The 19,232-nt window shown below is 39.7% G+C and overlaps 1 protein-coding gene across 1 annotated transcript in view; it reads left to right on the top strand.

The window, feature by feature from the left end:
• The window catches only part of MTMR10 (myotubularin related protein 10), a 37,090-nt gene that overhangs the window by 11,177 nt on the left and 6,681 nt on the right, over positions 1 to 19,232 (top strand). Inside the window, exons 3-12 of the mRNA XM_042824016.1 lie at positions 1,712 to 1,848; positions 3,376 to 3,448; positions 5,701 to 5,843; positions 13,795 to 13,885; positions 16,268 to 16,451; positions 16,872 to 16,959; positions 17,106 to 17,194; positions 18,077 to 18,207; positions 18,315 to 18,384; positions 18,565 to 18,635. Coding sequence (XP_042679950.1) covers positions 1,712 to 1,848; positions 3,376 to 3,448; positions 5,701 to 5,843; positions 13,795 to 13,885; positions 16,268 to 16,451; positions 16,872 to 16,959; positions 17,106 to 17,194; positions 18,077 to 18,207; positions 18,315 to 18,384; positions 18,565 to 18,635 — 1,077 coding nt within the window. The remainder of the gene's footprint in view (positions 1 to 1,711; positions 1,849 to 3,375; positions 3,449 to 5,700; positions 5,844 to 13,794; positions 13,886 to 16,267; positions 16,452 to 16,871; positions 16,960 to 17,105; positions 17,195 to 18,076; positions 18,208 to 18,314; positions 18,385 to 18,564; positions 18,636 to 19,232) is intronic.

Raw genomic sequence — 19,232 nt, 5'->3', positions numbered from 1 at the left:
TGTGTGACAGCTGAACTAAAAGGAGGTTCTCCATTGCTGCTGCTCTCAGTGACCTTCAGCCTGATGCCTAACCATACTGTGGACAAGAGAGCGAGTTACAGCTCTGTGGCTGATTGGCTCTATGGGAGCTGCTGAGTCCCAGCCTGAACCTGTGATTGATCACCTGAGGCAAGGACTGGGTCAGCCCTGGGAGCACAGGTGAGGGCAATTCAGCTGTGTTACTGGTAGGGGTGGAACTCCTGGACTCCATTTAAGGGCTGAGTGCCACTGGGGAATGATCTCTTTCTGGAGATCCTTTCTTTGTGGAGCTTTTCATCATGAGTGTAAATCTTTGGATACAGGTGAGCATTCCTTCTCTGTTTGTTCCTTTGCCCTCTCACTATGATACTCTTTTCAGCTGTTCATTTGTGGACTGTACAATGGCTTAGGAGGAGAAGCATGCACAGAGACTGGAATTCAAGACTGGAGAAGGGTGCCGAGGTTCCAAAGTCAGGTGCCTAAGTGCTGGAAATGCTGAGGAGAGATCTTTGAGTTTATGGTTACTCGGGTGCCATAACCCCTTCTCTATCAGAAGGGGGATGGCACACTTACTCAGAGCTGTATCTGTATTCATGGGGCACACAGGTGACTGCTTACTGCCATCAGTGTAGCTGTCCAAAGAACTGACTGTTTCCTTGCAAAGCACAGGACGTTCTGAGGTGGCACCTTAGATAACTGGGTCCAGATATGATACGCCCAGCAAGTTAGTCTTCAGTGATCTTTAGTCCTTACTCTTTGTTTAACACAAATAACCAAACAAAAAATGACCTCTACAGCTGATGTGAAATTACCCTTTCCTTGAACATGTTTCCATTACTACACTGCTTGGAGTAGGCAGCAGTAGAAGGAAGTGGTTGATGACAGAAGTGATAGCCCTATATAGAAGTGAAATAAACGAGCAAGTTTTCTTCCTGAAGAATGAAGTTACCAGTTAGCTTTCAGAAACCTCTGGTGTAGAACTAAAAAGTAGCCCTGTGTGCAGAAAGTTACTTTTTTCAGTAAAAAAAGTCATTCTCATTTACGTTTGCCTGTAAACTTCTTTGTTTCAGAGGTTGTCCTGGGTAAGTTGAAGGTTTTTTAACTGATGCTTGTATCTTCTGTTTTGCAAAATGAGGTGGTTAGTCTCCTTCGTTAGATGGTCACAGTAGAAACTTTGAAATGAAGAACAGTGCTTACTGGTTTTGTTTCCCAGTTTTTCTTTTATGGAAGCAGCTGAACGTGTGTTTATAAATGCAAAGCTACATGTAGAATAATTTTCTGAATTTACAAAGCTCCTAATAGTGTCATACTTAACTGTAGCCAACTAGTTTCAGGTTGTAAATTGAATACTAGCAGAATGATGTGAATGTGGGCCTTTCATTTGAAGAATGTCCTTTAAACAGTGACTTTTTAATAATGGGGAATTGCAGGCTTTAGTCTCTGAACAGAAGGAAGGGCTTGTTCTTTGCTTTTAACTACTAAGCAGTGTTACCTGGTTTGGAAAGGTAGGTTTCTTACTGTGTTTTTTTGTGTGCGTATGCTTTCGTTCCCACGGACGGCGTTAATTGAACTCGAGGTTTCCCCAGCAGCTGTGTCTGTCTTGAAATGGAGTAAAGGGGGGTTTCTTGGTACTGCAAACTTAGAACCAAGATTTACATACGCTACATTTTTCCCTCCCCTTTTTCTGTTCTAGGTGAAATTGTGGTAAATGAAGTCAATTTTGTGAGAAAATGCATCGCAACAGATACGAGTCAGTATGACCTGTGGGGCAAGCTGGTTTGCACTAACTTCAAGATTTCCTTTATTACGGATGACCCAATGCCACTACAGGTTTGTTACTACTTCTGTCACTTCATGACAACAAATGCGATAGATAAAATGGATTTTATTAGGGAAAAAAGCCTGTCTCATAGCTGATATAGTTATGATCCCTTCTGACATAAAGCAAGCTGAGCAATGTGGTTAAACTGTCCTGTTCTGAATGCTTTGCTATTCCATTCCTGAATCAAGAATATAAGGACGGAGCAACTTTGGGGTGGAATTACAGCCTGCTCTATTTAATTCTGTTTATTCAGGCTTCATGGAGAAGTGGTTTTATAAAAGGTGAAGCAGGAATTATATAAAGACTTGTTCCTCCTTGAGGTGGAGAACTGAGAATGTTCCTTTTCTTACACAAGTGTCAATCAGCAAAACCTTTAATGTGTTCAACTTTTATTGGCATTAGTGAAAGGAGGACAAAGTAACTGTGAAATAAGTTTTCATCTTAGCTGAGGCAACAGCAAAAAGAAGGAAACCAAGCCTTTGTCAGAGCAGGAGTGTGAAATTCAAAATCTTAATGGGTTTTCTTTGAACAGCACAGCATACAGTGGTGTTTGGAAATCCAAATTGTGAGCTGTGTGTTATTTTCAGTGGAGTTGTCTCGTATTCCTTTTGCAGTTTTCAAAGGAATGCTGCATTAACTGTGCAGGTATAAAGCTCCAAAAGTACACAGGCACTTTCTCAGGAGCCCTGTGTTTGACAAAAGCTACTTCAAAAACTTACATTTTCAGCATGACAAAAATATGTTTTTGGTCATGAAGCAGTTGGCAAATCTTATTGGCATTTGGCTGGTTATGCCTTTGTTCTAAGGAGCAAAAGTAGATGATGTTACTTGTTCCTCTAAAAGCAAGTGTCAATTTAATAGCCACTGTTTTATGTGCATGTTGGAGGTAAGTAAGTGCACTTAAGGTTGTTATTGTTCAATTGTATTTTTCTGCTCTGGTTATTCACCAAGTAGGGCTGAGATTCTTACTGCTTTTGTTTTATGTGAAAGGAGTAAGTGGCCACATGCAGTGTACTGTAAGGAAGGTGAACTCAGAACGCTCAGAATCGTCTGTACTGGGGAATTTGTACTAGCATTGAGGAGGAATTCTTACTATTTAAACTCTTCTAGTTCTATTTGTTATAGGAAAATAAAGCTTTGTGTTTGTCCTCATGAAAGCTGAGTTCATATTTTTTGCTTTCTTATGATAGAGTAATAATCAACTACAGTAGCTGTTTATTTTTTTTAAATATATATGTATGAACTTTATGCTTCAGATTACGCTGAATTTTTGCCAGCAAATTTTAAGGCTAAAAATACAAATCATGAGGCTTTTTGCATACTCCACTGGCTCTTGCAAACTGTTTGGCATGCATTCCCCAACACAAGAAAGCTAGTTTCAGTATTTTCAGTTGCTTGTGAATAGCCAAGGGTGGTACATGTGAGGAAAGTCTAGGTGTGCCTGATTTTTTTTTCCATTGTTGTTTCTTCGAAGTTGTGTATCTGGTTGAGAACTGCAGAGCTGCAATTGATGACTATGAGTTCATGTGTTTCAGAAATTCCATTACAAAAATCTTCTTCTTGGTGAACATGATGTTCCTCTGACATGCATTGAGCAGATTGTCACAGGTATGTCTAAAAGAGTTAAAGCCTGTCATCGTGCTTAGTCAGTTCACAGCTGCTAACTGCTGGTTAGGTTGTGCACAATCGTTGTCACTTAAATACCCAATTCAAGGTACTAAACATTAGCACAATAACAGATCAGCACTTGTTCTGTGATACGCACCTGTTACTGCAGTACAGATTTTGATAATGTTTTTTTTTTGTTTTTGAGCATGTGAATTTCTTCTGTGTAAATATAGTCTAACTTTTAGCCAGGTTAGTAGCCAGCAGTCCTCGAAATCTACAAATGGCAGTAGTCATCTTAATCTGAAGAAAAAACTATGCTTCATTTTGAAGAAGCAGTTTTTGATCACGTGGATCCAATAGGCTAAGCTAAAAAGAACATTTTCCATCTTTTAACTGAGGAATTTCACAAATAATCAATTGTTGTATTGCTGTTACAGCTAGGGCTGCTAAATACTTGTTTTTGACTGTATGCAGTTTAAAAATTGCTTGTAGATAAGCTTTTGTTGCCTGAAGTCATTCAGTAATCCATTTCCACTCTAGAAGGAGTTTTTAATGGCGAAGAAAAGATGAATTTGTGCCTGAGAAGGAACATTGTGAAGAAATGCTGTTTTTGAATGAAGAGATGCTGCTGGCCTTCTGTATGGTCTTGGGCTGGCCACACTTACTGCCCTTTTTCAATAGGCAGCAGTTTCAAAACTGAAAACATCTGTTAATGACTGCGTTCTGTGGAGAGATGCTTATGTTACAGTAGTGCTGCAGCCTTATTGTTTAGCATCTGTTGCAGACACTCACATAATATGTTCTGCTAAATAGGGGGAAAGAGCCAGTATCTTTGAATGATCTAATAATTATGTCCTCTATTCTATGGCATGTTTGGTCCCAGATGGAGACTACTCATAGATTTTATTTTGAAACTTGAAGTCTGGCAGGTTGTAGATTACTCTTTTCTTCATCTTTCCCCAGGGTAAACTTTCAAATAGCCTAAGATTGGCAGTTTCATTACAAGAATGATAAAAATTATCTTGTACCCCTTTGTTTGGCTTTTCCATGAAAATTTGAAGTTCTTTAGAGGGGAATAATAGTATTTCTTGTTGCACATTTAAAGGAATGAGTCTTTGTTCTTCTATTGTGCAGATTTACCTAAATTCAGTAAAGCATAAGCTTTTCTTAACAAGAATTGAGAGAGCTTTGACTGAAGTTGCAGAAGAGGTTGCTTGAATAGCTGAGGGTATATTGTTTGATTGACTTATATCTAAATATGTGTATGTGTATATACACACATACAGTGGCCAGGTGGGAGTTGTTCTTTTCAGTTATATCCCTTGGCTTCTGAGTTTCTGGTTGAGATTTTCACGTAGGGGTTGGGAAGTGGAAGATGTAGCTGAAAAGAAGCAGAGCATGAGAGATGCGAGAGACTTTCTTGAAAAGAGCTGCTAGTCCACCTGATATGCTCTAAGTAACTGCAGTTATAGTAAGAGTAAGCTATTGGTAACACTGTTTAGTATTATTAGTAGTTGTTAGCTCCTTGTGTAGCCATAAACCCTTCATGCTTTTCTCAGGATAGTAAAGAGCATGGTGCATAGATCCATCCTGCTTTTTGTTTCCTGGAATTAGTGAAGCCTAATCCAGAAGACACCTGTGACAGCCAGCCGTGGCAATGAATCATTCAGCAGCTGTGTGCTGCTGTTTTCCCAGTTAACACTAATAAAATCCCTTTGGCTTTAGTGATTATTATTTTAAAAAACTTTAGTTCCTCCATTTGAAGGTGAGTTGCACAGTCTAAGAGACAACCTGTCTATGCATGTCTACGCAGCCTGCCAAATTACTGTACTTACATTGTTTAGTTTTATGTCAGAAATAAGCAGTTAATCTATGTCTTAACTCAGACACTTCTTTTTATACATCCAAATGGAAGGAGAGGGAAAAAGCATCTCTGCTAATTAGTGTACATCAGAAGGTCCTTGCAGAATATGTGATCAACTGCCAGGGAACCAAAATTGCTCTTTGAAGTACTGCTGTTAATTCCATGTTTGTGAAGTTGTTGATCCATAAAAATAATATGGGTGTGTGGGAAACAGTAATTCAGCCACTTATTTGAAAGAACATTCCTCAACAAGAGCATATATACAAGCTTTACCTAAACTGAGTATTTGAAATGCAGTTCTGTTAGCAATGCTATTGTATCTGTTTGAGCCAGTCTTTTCTTGTGTGCTTAAAAAACACAGTGCAATAACTTTGTGTTTTCTTTACAGTGAATGATACCAAGAGGAAGCAGAAAGTCCTTGGTCCCAACCAGAAACTTAAATTTAATCCAACTGAATTAATCATTTATTGCAAAGATTTTCGAATTGTCAGATTTCGTTTTGATGAAGCAGGTCCTGAAAGTGCAAAAAAGGTAATATGTCATTTTATGAAGCCTTGCTGTGTAGATAGAACTAGCATGCGTGTGTTACATGTAATGTTTTGTTTTGATAGAAGTGCACAGAGGGAGCATTTCGAACATTTTACAACCTTCATGTTGCAGTTGTGCAACAGATATTTACATTTCAGTATGGGTTTGATACTTAGGTTTTCCAAAAGTAAAAACTTCAGTGTGTGGAGTGTACTGTTGTAACAGTCAGGAAGATCATGGTGGTGAAATGGTGATGCAGGAGCTGTAATGACAAAGGGACAAGTGTGATGGAATGGTGTTACAAAGAAAGATGCTCACCCATGTCTGTAGGTATCAACTCACAGCAAAAACTCCATGAGGGATGGATCTCCAACCAGAGATTCTTCTCTCTGGCAGTCAGCCCTTAAATGGGGTCTAGGAGATGTGCAGTCAGGCCCCCCTCTTCCAGTCGCAAAGCTGAATTGCCTTCACCTGTGCTCCCAGGTTCTTTCCACAGGTGCTCAATCAGTGAGCCAGGCCAGGACTCAACAGTTAACATAGAATGTTATGTTATATGTAATTCTTGTATGTTTAACACAACAAGTTCTGTGAGCTCTTGAAAAAGTGTGTTCTTTGTTAGTGCTGTCCTGGCTGAGAGCTGCATGCCTTCTGGTGTGGAATTATCTTTCTGTACACTACTAGAAATTGTATTCCCCAATTTAAACACTTGTCATAAGTCTCCGTAACATCCTGCAACATTGTTTAACCTGTTAAGGTTCAGATAAGTCTCTCCTACTCAGAGGTGAGCAGTCTATGTAATGCTGGCTCACCAGCTTTCTTGCTGTGGAACGCTGGCGTAGCAGTTGCAGTTACAGCTCTTTTCACCTCTGTTGCACTGCTTTGTGGCCAGGCATGGCATACCAGCCTTTTTGTAAGGAATGACCCAATTTGCTCAGAGGTTGAGTTCTCCTTCTCAGTGGGATAAAGTTTGAGCTTAACCCTGTAAATCCTCAGTACCATCTGCCCAGACATAAGTCTGCATTTATCGACAGAATGATGCCCAATACATTACTTCTCCATGTTCTACTTTTAGAGATCCATTAGCAGAAACCTAGTTATGAACCATGCTGTTCTTCCTCGTTAGTGTTCTCCATTCCTGCCTGTCTGCTGTTCATAACCTTTCATGTCTGGCAGTCTTTCAGCAGTCAGTTCCCCTTTTACAGCTTCTCTGAAGTCACCCAGGAGCAGTCTATCTGGAATATCTTTATAGCAACTCTTTCTGATTGGTTGTCACAGTTAAGAGGAGTAATTAGCCTGGAGGAGGGGAAAGAGAGCACAAACTCAGCATCTTATTAACACTTCTTGTGCTGCATTTCCTTATGCAAGAGCAAAATGCAAAACCTTTTTATAAAAACATTTTTTTAATGTGTTTGTAATTACATGGTCAGTGTGATTACTGATAAGAAGAATAGTTTTGGAGATGCAGAAGGATCTGAATCTGTTTATAAGAATAGTAGTGGTGGTGACTAAAAACATGGCAGTTCCCATTTACAAGTATCAGGCCGTGATCACAAAGAGGAGTGGAAGGAAATGTGTACAGATGTAACTTACAGCTGTGCAGAAGGTGGCTGCAGCTTTCATGTTTGGGTGCAGTACAGGAGCACGCTTTTACTTGAAGGGGGGTAGAGTTCTGTTAACATAATCTAGTGTTTTCATAACGATGTTGTTCTGTTAACATTCAAATATAATTGCCTGAAGGCAAGTTGTCCTTAGATCTGGTTTCTCTATCAAGATTTTGCTTCAGATGTTCCAGTGAACTCAAGTAGAATGGTCTTATGTAGCATATGGGATGGAATTGTTTTGTTCTCTGTGGCATTTCAATGGCATGCTAGCTCCACATTCTTGAAAGATTTTTATCTGGTTTCTGTTCTTGCCTTTCGTACAGCACACATTACCAAAGCTGTCCTAAAGATTGAAAACAGTCAGGACAGGTGGTCAGACCCCCCCGTGTGACTGAAGAACCTCTTAATATATGTTTACATCCTGCTATTTGTGCATGGAAATTTGATAGCTGTGTGCATGGAAATAGTGGTATGTGCCTAAATTTTGTAAGGAGCACCAAAACCTGGAATGATTGTAAATGGGCTTCTGGAACCCCTTTCTCTACAGGGCTGTGTCCATTAGGTGACCATTAGCTGCTCTCCCCTCTACTGTCAGTTGTGAGCTAGGCACAACTGTTTTTCCTCAGAAATGTGATCATGCTCATTTTGGAACTAGATACGAAAACATCCTGAGTGTAAAAAAGCAAACAAAAAACCCCACAACCAACCAAGAATGTAGAATTTTGTATATGGGATATATGAATGTTTCCTATGGTTTCTGGTATTAAGAAGCTGCAGAACTCAACTTTTCTGTTAGAATCACAGTTGTGGAGGCTACAATTCAATTATAATCATGTCAGAAGTATTTCTGACTTGCAGGTTTTTGGTTTTTTTATAAAGCTTTTTCTATTTTATAGCTTTAAAATAAGCAGAAGAGAAGATGATGTTACAGTTGATATTGCAGTCTCTGTTCTGTAAAGCAGGAGACCTGCATGCCAGGCCTTTATAAATCATAAACAGCTTCCTCTGGCAGACTTGGCAGAAATGCTGCCAGGTACCCGGATCAGGGCAGGGAGATTTCTCTCTACCCAAGTGAAATCCCAATAGTACAGGACTGCATCGTTGTGTAAATGAAACAAGTTCAAAATGAAACCCTCCTTACTGCAGTATACACTTCAAACTGTGGGAGTATTTGTGCATTCAATTTAATTGGGTACAGTAATAGCTTGAAAGTAAAACACTTGGTAATTATTACTTCAAAGGTGAACTTTAAACGTGTGGAATGGTTGCAAGGAGAATCGGCCGTAACTGTCACGGTTAAGTAAGTTGCTTCAAGCAGAGTTTCTGGAATGCAATGGAAATGCTCATCAGCATTCAGTTACATAAATCGGTGTTGACAAAGAGTGTAATCTGTTTCTAAGGAAGTAGCTAGCTCTGCAGAACAGGACATAAGGGAGAATAACCCCTGCTAATTAGGCTGCTTACTGGAATAAAGAGTATTCTGATTGGGGTAGTAAATGGGAGAAGAAATGATCCAAATTTGAAAGCAGTCAGAGCAGATATGGACAATCTATTTAATGACATAAATATATGTAAATAAGTATGAGGGTAGTGCTGGGAGATCTTCCCAAGTTCTTCTTTCTCAAATTGAAGCAGAAATAAAGTGGGAGAACGCATCAGATTTAGATGAATTAACTTATTAAGGTGCCAGATATTATGGAGGAGTACAAAAACTCATTCCTTCGATGTGCCTTAATAAACACATGCCCAGCATTAGCTGCAGCCAACTCATGCTAATGGAATACTGCCGCAGCGTTAACCAGTCAGGTAAATATTTCCTTTCTTATTTTTATCCATGGATATTTGGGAAATAGGAGTTAAGAAATGTCTGAGGGGTGGAGCCTTGCATTCCTCACCATGTAGCAGTTGGTTTCCATTTTGTCTCTAAAATAACTGTAGGATCTCCACAGGAAGGAAAGCCAGCTGGGTGTGGGAGGAAGCGGAGGATGGGGAAGCAAGTTGGGGAAGTCTGAAGTTAGGCAATGTGGAAGCAGCAGCATTTCACCTTCTTTAAAGGAAAAGGAATAATTTTATGTTAGAAATCACAGCAGGTCAAATTGGAAAGACCTGCTGATTTCCAGTCTCTGCAATACCTGACACTAGACTAAGATATAAAAATATTTAAGAAGTTGAAGCTTTACGTCTGTTTTGTGATAGAAAGTGTGCTGCCTTACCACACAAATGAGTCTTGGCCATGTACCAGAGTGGCACACACCCTGTAATCTCCTGTTTCCCAAGTACGTATCCATTTTTGGACTCCCTTTCTCTTCTAGAGCTCCCTCAACTCTTTTCCTTTAGGAAACTTTTCAAAACATGTAGGAGATGAGTTTCAGAAACACAAGCTTGATCAAAACAGAATGCAAACTGTCCCAAGTCTTGTTTCCCATGCAGTGGCAGCTGTCCTTCATATATGTCATAACATTTGGGATGAAGTGGTGCCATTTTTTCCTAATGATTGCAAGGAATAATGTGAAACTGATGAGAGTTTTGAACAAATCATCCTGACCCTTCCTAAGGTCTTCCTCCTCCTTCACCCCCCAAACTTCTCTATTATCTTCCAATTGTACTGATTCTAGAATGTAATACCTTGAATCTGGGAATACATGAGAAAACTGGGAATACATGAGAAAACTTTTATGTTCTTATGGTTTTTGGAGAGATGAAGAAAGCTTTTTTTTTTTTTTTTTCTTCCCCCAAAGTAAGTTCATCTAGTGGTGGTTTAAACATAGCAGTGCATTTTAGTATTTGACAATATTTAATGTCTGAAGGCTTGGGTAACCTGTGCTGAGACTTCAAACGTGTTTGTGCAAATGAGGGTTCTGATATGTATTATTTCAGCTTCTGAAGTTGTTTTACTATTTCCTCTTATGTAGAGTACTTGTATACAAACCAAATTAATGCATTGCTGCTACTGGAACTCCTACAGAAGGGGAAGAAAGCAGTGCTGGGGGTTAGGCAGTGGGTAATTTAGCAGCTAGGAGAACGTGCGTGACGGCTGGGGCTGAAGGGTCTTTGAGCTGAAAGCTGCTTGTTCCAAGAAGACTTGCTGCCTGGAAAATCAGAAAGTGTTTCTGTGGGACTTGATCTAGTCCTGGTTGCATGAGTTTCCATTACAGATGTCTATTGGGAATGGGAACTGCTGTAGTAAGGAGAAATAATGTGCTTTCAGTGGGTTCATCAGTCGGTCTGTTGTAAGGAAAGAGGTGAAATGCAGCGCTGTGCTAACAGAACACATCTTCAGTGTTAGTGCTCACAATTTTTTTCCAAAGAGCATTGATGATGCTTTGAAGCTCCTCTTACTGGTAAAGCTTCTGTTAAGGAAGGAAAACCTTGCCCTGCAAGCATCGCTTATTTTGTGCAGCAAGGGGTTGTGCAGAGGGCGCTGACATGGGGAAATGGCCTTTGTGCAGTGAAATAATTAAACCCATTGTGTTTACTGTTCTTAATAAATGAACTTTCCAGCAGGCAGCCTATTCTCTTGTTTGACTGAGCCTAAATATCTTCAGCTTTACACAATTTTAAATTGGCAAAAATACCAAACATTTTTCAGTTTGATATGAGAACATTTCCTGTAAAACATGTTTGTCTTCCCATTTAAGAGCTTTCTGCTTATGGTAATAATCTGTTGAGATCTGTGGAATTTACTTGTCCTTTGAAACTTGCAGACAATAAAACTACTATGCAAGTTTAGAAGGGAAAGAAAATGAGCATGTCTTTAATGTTGCTTAGTGTATATTACTCATTTTTTTTCTAAGATGTAAAGTGAGAGCTGAGTAATTTTATTTATTTAAAGCAACAGAAATGGGGTTTTGAACCTCAGCTGTAATGCACAGGTGGGCTGTTTCACTCACGCCGTAGCTGGGCAAGCACTGTCTGGACACCTAAGGAAAGGAAAGTTTTTTAGCAGCTGGGCTCAAGAGCACAGCTATGGCCTCATGTTTGCTGTGCAGCAGATCTTGGTGCTCATCTCCCCTCAGCTGAGCCCTCTTAACACGCCACACACGCTTTCTTTTGCAAAGACAGAGTTCTTAGATTCTGCCTTTAAAAATAGTTTTTACTGTATTTCTGTTGTATTATTTGGCAGCACAGTGGAATCCTTTTATGCCTTTCAGTTCATCTTCAAGCCTTTGAAACCTGATCAGCGTAGCAAAAGGCTTTCATCCTTCATGCCCGTAAATGAAGATTGTGAGTGGCTCTAACAGCAGTTGCTCTAATGAAAAGTTAATGAAAACAATGGAAGTCAGAATATAGATGTATGCGGATTTCCATTTTGCTTCATTGTTACTGATGGGCAAAAGCAGTCTGTTAGAAAATGCCAATGTTACAGAATTGCTGTTGCCTTATTAGAGTTCTTCAGCTTTTTAAATTACAAGGTGTATTAAAACGTGCAAGGCTTCTGATTACTTCTTGATAGTTATTAATGGCTTTACCAAATCCTGGAAATTGGCTAATGAGTGGCTGTGCTACTCCATTTCCCTGTAGCACTTCCACTGTTCCTTTCTCAGGAATGTCCTGTCCTCTGTTTTGTACTGCAGCTCTGTCGTAAAACTGAAAGTGGTGGGGAGAAAAGGCAAAACAACTGTTGTTGTAAAGCTCGATAGGAGTTTTTTTGTTGGCGAATCTGTGGGGAAAAAAATTCAGCTGTAGTTAGTCTGCAGTCATTACTGGCCTTATAAATTGTAGGCAATGTACCCATCAAAAGCCAACATCAATACAAAAACATAGCAAAGGTTCCATAATGCTGCTTACATGTTGCATGCCAACTAGTAGATGTACAGAAGCTTTCTCCATGCAGAACTTTGCACAAATGAGCCTGGATGCTTCTCCCATTGCACAGTGATGCCAATAGTAGTATTCCTTCAGTTGGTATCATAAATATTTTTCTTTTATATGCTTCAGAATAAGACAACTTTTCTTCACTAACAGAACATAATTTCTTGGAAGCACAGAAACTTGTTCAAAATTAATGTCTGAGACGGCTTAGCAGCGAATAAATGGTGCTCGTGGTGCCAGGTATAAAAGTCACAGAGTTGAAAGGAAGGAAGCAAAAGGAGACACGAGGTTTTAGGTGGTGATAGTATGAACTTAGACTGCATGGCATCTTTGTCCTAAGTAAAAATTTGAGCGTATTGAGTTTCTGTATCTGAACATAGAGATTTGTGGAGTTTGTATTTTATAACCTCTTTATCTTTAGAGGTGAGGCAGGTACGTTCTAGTAGAATGAACAAATCCTGAGGGAAGGAGGCAAAGCTAAAAGCTCAAAATCAAATCCTGAAATGTAAAGAATAACAGCACAAAACTGTACTTGAAAGGTTTTTTTTTCTTCCTGAGTTCAATTTTTGCATTACTTTTTTTCAAGTCCTTTTATTTAATGGTGATTTTACCACCTGTAAAGCAACAACAGATAGCAGAATTTGGCTGCTTGATACCCAGTATCTAATCTTAAACAGTCTGTTGCATTCTTAGTTTTAACAGGACGAGTTCTACTAAAAAGGACCGTATGTTTGGAGAGAAACCAAATTGCTTATATGCCGGTCCTGAGCTATTAGGAAGAACGTGAAAGCTTAGACAAGTCTCCTCGTGCCTCAGGTTGATCTCTGCAGTTCTGAGGATGCACCTCTTATTCGAAATCTCTGATGAATTTCTCTTCCCAGAGCAGAGCTGTGACTCAGCCTGGTCAAACCTGATTGCTGCATCGCATTGTCAGAGATGGAGTTGGAGCTTGTGAAGCCCGCAGGCAGCAAGAAGTGCTGGGCGGGTTCCTTTTTGAATGAAAATGAGCCATCTGAGTCTGAAGTTATTTGGGCTGGGCCAGATCTAGCGAGGCTGACATGCTGATATGTTTCGGTTGGCTCCTGCTTCAGTTCTCACAGCTGAGGAGTGGGAAGAATTGCAGTTCCCCCACCCTTGACAAACAGGACTAACATGAAAATTCTGTTTTTACTGAGTTTGGAGATTGGTGGAGAAACTTCGGCCTCTCATTCAACTGGTAAACTACAAACACCAAGAAGGCATCTCCCACTGTGAATTATTCATTTGCAAGTGGCATAGGGAGAAAAGCTGTTCTTTATTACCAAATAATTTGCTTTTTACTTACATTCATCAGTACTTTTCACAATTTTGAAACACAATAATGTGTGAAATTAGCTTAGGTCCTAGAAGTCTTCAAGCAACCTCTTGTTTTCCCTTCAATTTGGTATGGAAGTAGGCATGAGGCCTGGTTTTAGCTTTTGCTCTGCAAAGTTAACGCTATCATAATCATGGGCAATAAATTCTATGTAGATAAGTATTACTAATAACTGTTTCTATCCTAGGTGTGCCTTGCAATAGCTCATTATTCTCAGCCAACGGATCTTCAGCTTCTCTTTGCATTCGAGTATGTTGGGGAAATATATCATAACCCAGGTATGTATGAAAATATTTTCATTATTCTACAATGTGTAAGTTTAGTAAGGCTTCTATCCAGAAACAACAGCAAAAAGCATTTGAGGCTTCCTTGGGGTAATTAAAGTGGCCTGTCCTGCAGCCAACCTCTTACTCTCAGATGCAAGTCAGTTGCCGTGATTGATGTTAAGTACCAAAATCAAAAGAAATATATTTCTTGTGTGAAACAAAGCTACCGATGTCAGCATGAATACTCATATTTCCAATTCACACTTTGGTCCTCCTATCAGCATATGGGTCTTTACTGGTACTCTAGGTGCCTAGCTAATCTCCCATCAGGCAGGCTCATTCAGCTGCCCTTCTTTTGGGAATAAGTTTCTCTTCTGGTGGTATTGCAGGAGGATTTGTGCAGCTTGGGACTCCATACCTTCTTTCCTAGAGGCTTACTAGGCAGTTCTTCCCACCCAAAACCTCCACCACCCCTGCTGAGTTGGAGCACACCCTCTCTGCTCAAGGCCAATCTCCAACTGAACCCTGTCAGTTAGGTAAGCCTGAAAAAGATGCCTTTGGAACTTGGTTTCTAGTGTAATGCTGTGCGGTCACTGCTTAGTGTTCCCCAGCCAATACACAGCTGAAAACGATCAGTTCTAGCACGACAAGCCTCCAAATAGCAGAAATACCGTCAGCGTAGTTCTGTGGTACTGAAATATTTGCTCAGCAGCTGAGATTAGAAACCGCTGATCTGCCTGTCACAAAATTTGAATGCTGTGGAATCGTAGGCTCAGACATTCAAATTTGTACAAAAGTGGACATTTTCCATGCAGGTGCCTACATGACCGCCGTGTGCATGCACAAGAATGAATGTGCATGTGATTATATTGCACGCATAATGACATATTTTCTTACCTGGTAAATCTTGGGTGGTTGTTAAGGTTGTGTAATGAGGTACTAGGGAGGAAGTCGTTTTGCAGAAAAGGGGACAATGAACTGTTAAAGCAGAGCATGAACAAAATAGTGATCTGCCACAAAGTTGCCTTAATTTTGTTCTTAAAGTTCGATTTGCAGTATAGGGAAAAAACGAATAGGGGAACAATTACAAGAGGTGGGTAAAATACGTTATTCCTATGAAGCAGCAGATCAGAATGGCAGAAACTGGTTGTAGTTGCTGGAGGAAAAAGCTTGAAATACTTGGCGGTGATTGTTAGTGTTATTAACTGAAAGATCTCCACATGTTAAAGTGTCCCCTGGTTTGTTTGCGGCATGGATCTGTGGCTGTGCTCCTACCGTTACAGCGCTGTGTTCTGTGACTGTCTGCTCTCAGCAATCCTGGTACAGCGGGATTTGAAATGCTGTCATTATGCTGCTAGGGGAACATAAAGAGCCTGCGTTGCCCTGGTGTACCTGAACGTCGTCTTATCCTAGAATATGTTTGATAATTAACCGTTGTTAAACAGTGAAATTCTAACATGAACCGCCTGGTAATTACAACATTCCTCTGCGTACTACGTTTGGACAACTCCTTCATCCTGAGTTCTGTGTAGTTTTCTTCTGAAAGAATGAAATTATAAAAAGTAGTCTGAGTGCTCAAGTTGATAGATAGCAGAAGGTAGAAGATACAGTCACTGAAATCACAGTAGAGTGACTTCTGCTTCGCTTGGGCAGAGTTCACATCGTTCCTTCCATCTTTACGATGCTTACAAGGAGTTTTCCTGGTGGAAAAGTCTCAGCTTCTTTCACCTTCATTTAATAACTTTACCAAGTACTGAGGAACAGACTGCAGTCTCCTTTGACACAGCTGACTGCATCCTTGGCACCTAAAGAATGACCAGCAAAGAGAATTTTCTGTAATAGTAGCAGGGCATATCATTTTGGTCCCTACCCACAAAGTGATGGGTCAGGTGTGCATATATATGTGTATGTACATAGGTAACATATTTAAAAATTAAAAAACATTATCAAACAGTTTTTAGCCTAGCCTTCACTTGTTTTTTTTTTCTTTTTATTAATACAGATGGTAACTTGTAAGGAAAAACTGTTGAAATTGTGTACCAAGTATTTTACTTCATACAGAAGACAGTTAATTAAAGGGTAGCGTGTAAAGGTTAGATGCTTCTAAAACATCTGTGACTTCGGCATGTTGAAGAGAGACATCTTGTCACTTAAGATAAGCTCTGCTCCTGACCATTAGCATGTTCTGCTTTCTAGCAAGCAGCACAACACACCAGCTTTGTGTCACTTCTCTGTTGACATCACAGGAAAAAAATGCATTTGCATCTTAGCCGTCATTGAGCCCCAGATCTGTGTTCATGCAAAGATAGGTAAAGCTGGTACTGGTATTTGTCTTGTAATTAGGAAGATAAATGTTTTTTTTTAAATGTGCATTGATGAATTTTCTTTTCCTAGCAAAGAAGGTGAATGGAGTAGACCCAGGAGGCGGTGGAGGCAGTGGTGGCGGCATCAGCAGTGCCAGTGGTCAGCAGACACCTTTGTTTGAAACTTACTCTGATTGGGATAGAGAAATCAAAAGGACGGGTGCATCAGAGTGGAGAGTTTGTTCAGTCAATGAAGGTTATATGATATCTACTTGGTAAGTTTTTCTTATAATGCAAGTAAGCATAGAAGCAAATGAGGCAATTACGCTGCCTTTTCTCCTCTAAGTCTCAATCCCACCCAACTCTAATTTAACTCTTCAGTGTGCTCCCTGCAGAGAGCCCTTAGCTGGAAGATCCTGCAGATGCTGTCTTTGTAGGAATGCTGTATTTTCAGAACGTATTGAATCTGGCATCTATTTCTTTCATGCTCTTGTGCCTCTGAAATCTGCATGTTTGTAAGCAAATGCACCTGAGCCATAGATGTAGGAGATGCACATGACAACTAGTTAGCCCTGTGATATTAACGTCTGACGCTTTAGAGTTGAACAGAGCTGATAAGACAGCACTGCAACAAAAGAAAAGCTGATAAAATACTGAGGGAAAAGTAACTTTTTGTATTGTGTTTGTTTCCCAAGCCTTCCAGAATATTTTGTGGTCCCTTCTTCCTTAGCAGATCAAGACCTTAAGCTCTACTCCCACTCTTTTATTGGGAGAAGAATGCCAGTAAGTAAAGTCTTCATTCTTTATTTATGCAACATTAAATAAAAGATATGTATGCCAGTTAACATAGCTTAGAGAGCATTAAGAAGAAAAATCCGCAGAATAACACAAACATGCTTTGTTGTTGTTGTGTGTTTTTTGTCTATTAGTTATGGTCCTGGAATCATCCCAATGGGAGTGCCCTTGTAAGAATGGCCAACATCAAGGATGTGCTGCAACAAAGAAGAATTGATCAAAGGTAAAGAATAACATCAACTAATTGTTTAACCAGATACAGCATAAAGTGTGTGGCAACGGTGTGTAATGTAGAGCAGCGTTCTGTAGTGCAGAGCATATTTTTTCTTAATGTTACAGTGCAAAATCTTTTGAGAAATGGTCTTCTGAGTATAGTCCAGGCCTGTGTTCTGTTCAAGGTCCGGTTCAGCTGGAAAACTGAATAATTTATTGAGTTTAATGGCTGTGTATTTTTTAATTGCCAGTCTTCCAGCCAATAGAATTCACTGTTAGAAGGATTGGATCAGTATTGGTGATACTGCAGTAAAACTTAAGTTTATGTAGAATTTCTTACCTGCTTCAGAGAACCACAGCAAAAGTGATTTGTTTTATAGCATTTACTGTTTTCTAGATGCAGTGCCGCAATACACACAGCCGCTTGTTTTAGGTGTTGCACTGCATGTGTTATGCTGGGGCTTTGAGTTCCATTTTTAAAACCCTGTCAGATTTCCTGGCTTTATATACTTGATGCATGTTGTGTTTGTTTGGCACAGGTAAGTCTTACTAAAAATGGCAGAAAATGAAACACTGCGTAGAGCTGCTTGTTTAACCTGCAACTCTGCCTCAGATTTTCACTTACCCAAAGTGTTTTAAAGTTCAACCCTTCCATTTTTGCTTTGTAGCTTCATGTATTGAAAGTATTTGAGCCAGCAGCTTTGTAGCAGGAGCAAAGCATCTCCTAAAGATAAACTGGAACTTGTTCTTTCTTTTTTAACCAAGCATGTGTTTTACATGTTTTTGCTGTTTTGCAGTTTGGCATGTTTCATAAGTTCTCTCTTCTCTCTCTCTCTCTCTCTCTCTGTCTCTCCAGTAATTAAGTAAAATTTTTTATTTTTACTTCCTAAAGGATTTGTAATGCAATAACTCGAAGCCATCCCCTGAGAAGTGACGTCTACAAATCTGATCTGGACAAGTGTCTCCCCAACATCCAGGAAATCCAGGCTGCGCACATCAAACTCAAACAGCTGTGTGTTAACGGTAAGCTGAGCTGTCCTTCTGAGGTGGTCGTTTCCCTGAACTACAATTCTAATAGACATAAGAGAATAGATAGTTGTTCTGCAGCATTACTGCTTTCCTTGTTGCAGAGCCCTTTGAAGAAACAGAAGAGAAGTGGCTGTCCTCACTGGAAAATACTCGCTGGTTAGAGTATATCAGGTTTGTATCATTAATAAAATGGCTCCTGAGATGTAGACTTGCACAGTGTAAGAAAGAAGTGAATCGGATGAAGGATTTGCTATTTTAATTAACAAATTAGGAAATATAGGTAGGACTAATATTTTTTAAGAGTGTGAAACTATAATATTAATTGCGATATCACTTTCTTTCCCTGTCTAGATCATTTCTTAAGCACTCTGCTGAGCTCGTATACATGATGGAGTGTAAGCACGTTTCTGTAGTTCTACAAGGTAATACAGCCATGCCTGTAATTCTTAGCATTAATGGTGTAATGTACACAAACACAATTTCTTAAAATAAACTATAATCTTTATAAGTGATAAACACATCAGTTCTAAATATTTTAAGCATTTGAGGACCTGGAATGGAAGATAATTTTATTATGTTTCTGGACTGTAGTGTAGTCCATAGAATCAAAGGGGAATTTCACTTTGAGTCTTCTTGTTTTTGCTCTGGTAACGATACGGTAGCATCACAACTGCAGGGTGGACTTTTGTACTGTGTAAGCTGGGCTAATATTCCTTGCGTAAGCAATACCACTGTAATTCAGAGGGCTCATTTACCAGCTCGTGGCATTTCAGTTACACAAGAGCAACCAATGTCAGTGCAAACAGACGTTATAGAAGAAAACTCTCTGAAAAACTTTCTGCTTTCTAGATCAGAAACATTGTAATTTCTGTCATTTTTACAAGACATGTTCGGCTTGTGTATCATGCTTGTCAACATTGGTTTATTAGCTTTGTAAGAACTCCTTCAGGGTAGAATACATGTTAAAGCTTTCCCTCAACACGATTACCCTCCTGCACAGCATGTTTTGTAAGTACCAG

The sequence above is a fragment of the Centrocercus urophasianus genome, unplaced genomic scaffold, assembly GCF_019232065.1.
Source record: "Centrocercus urophasianus isolate 14NV4802_14NV808 unplaced genomic scaffold, USGS_Curo_1.0 seq_23, whole genome shotgun sequence".
In the NCBI taxonomy this organism is placed as follows: domain Eukaryota; kingdom Metazoa; phylum Chordata; class Aves; order Galliformes; family Phasianidae; genus Centrocercus; species Centrocercus urophasianus.
This window is presented reverse-complemented; position numbering and strand designations above follow the sequence as displayed.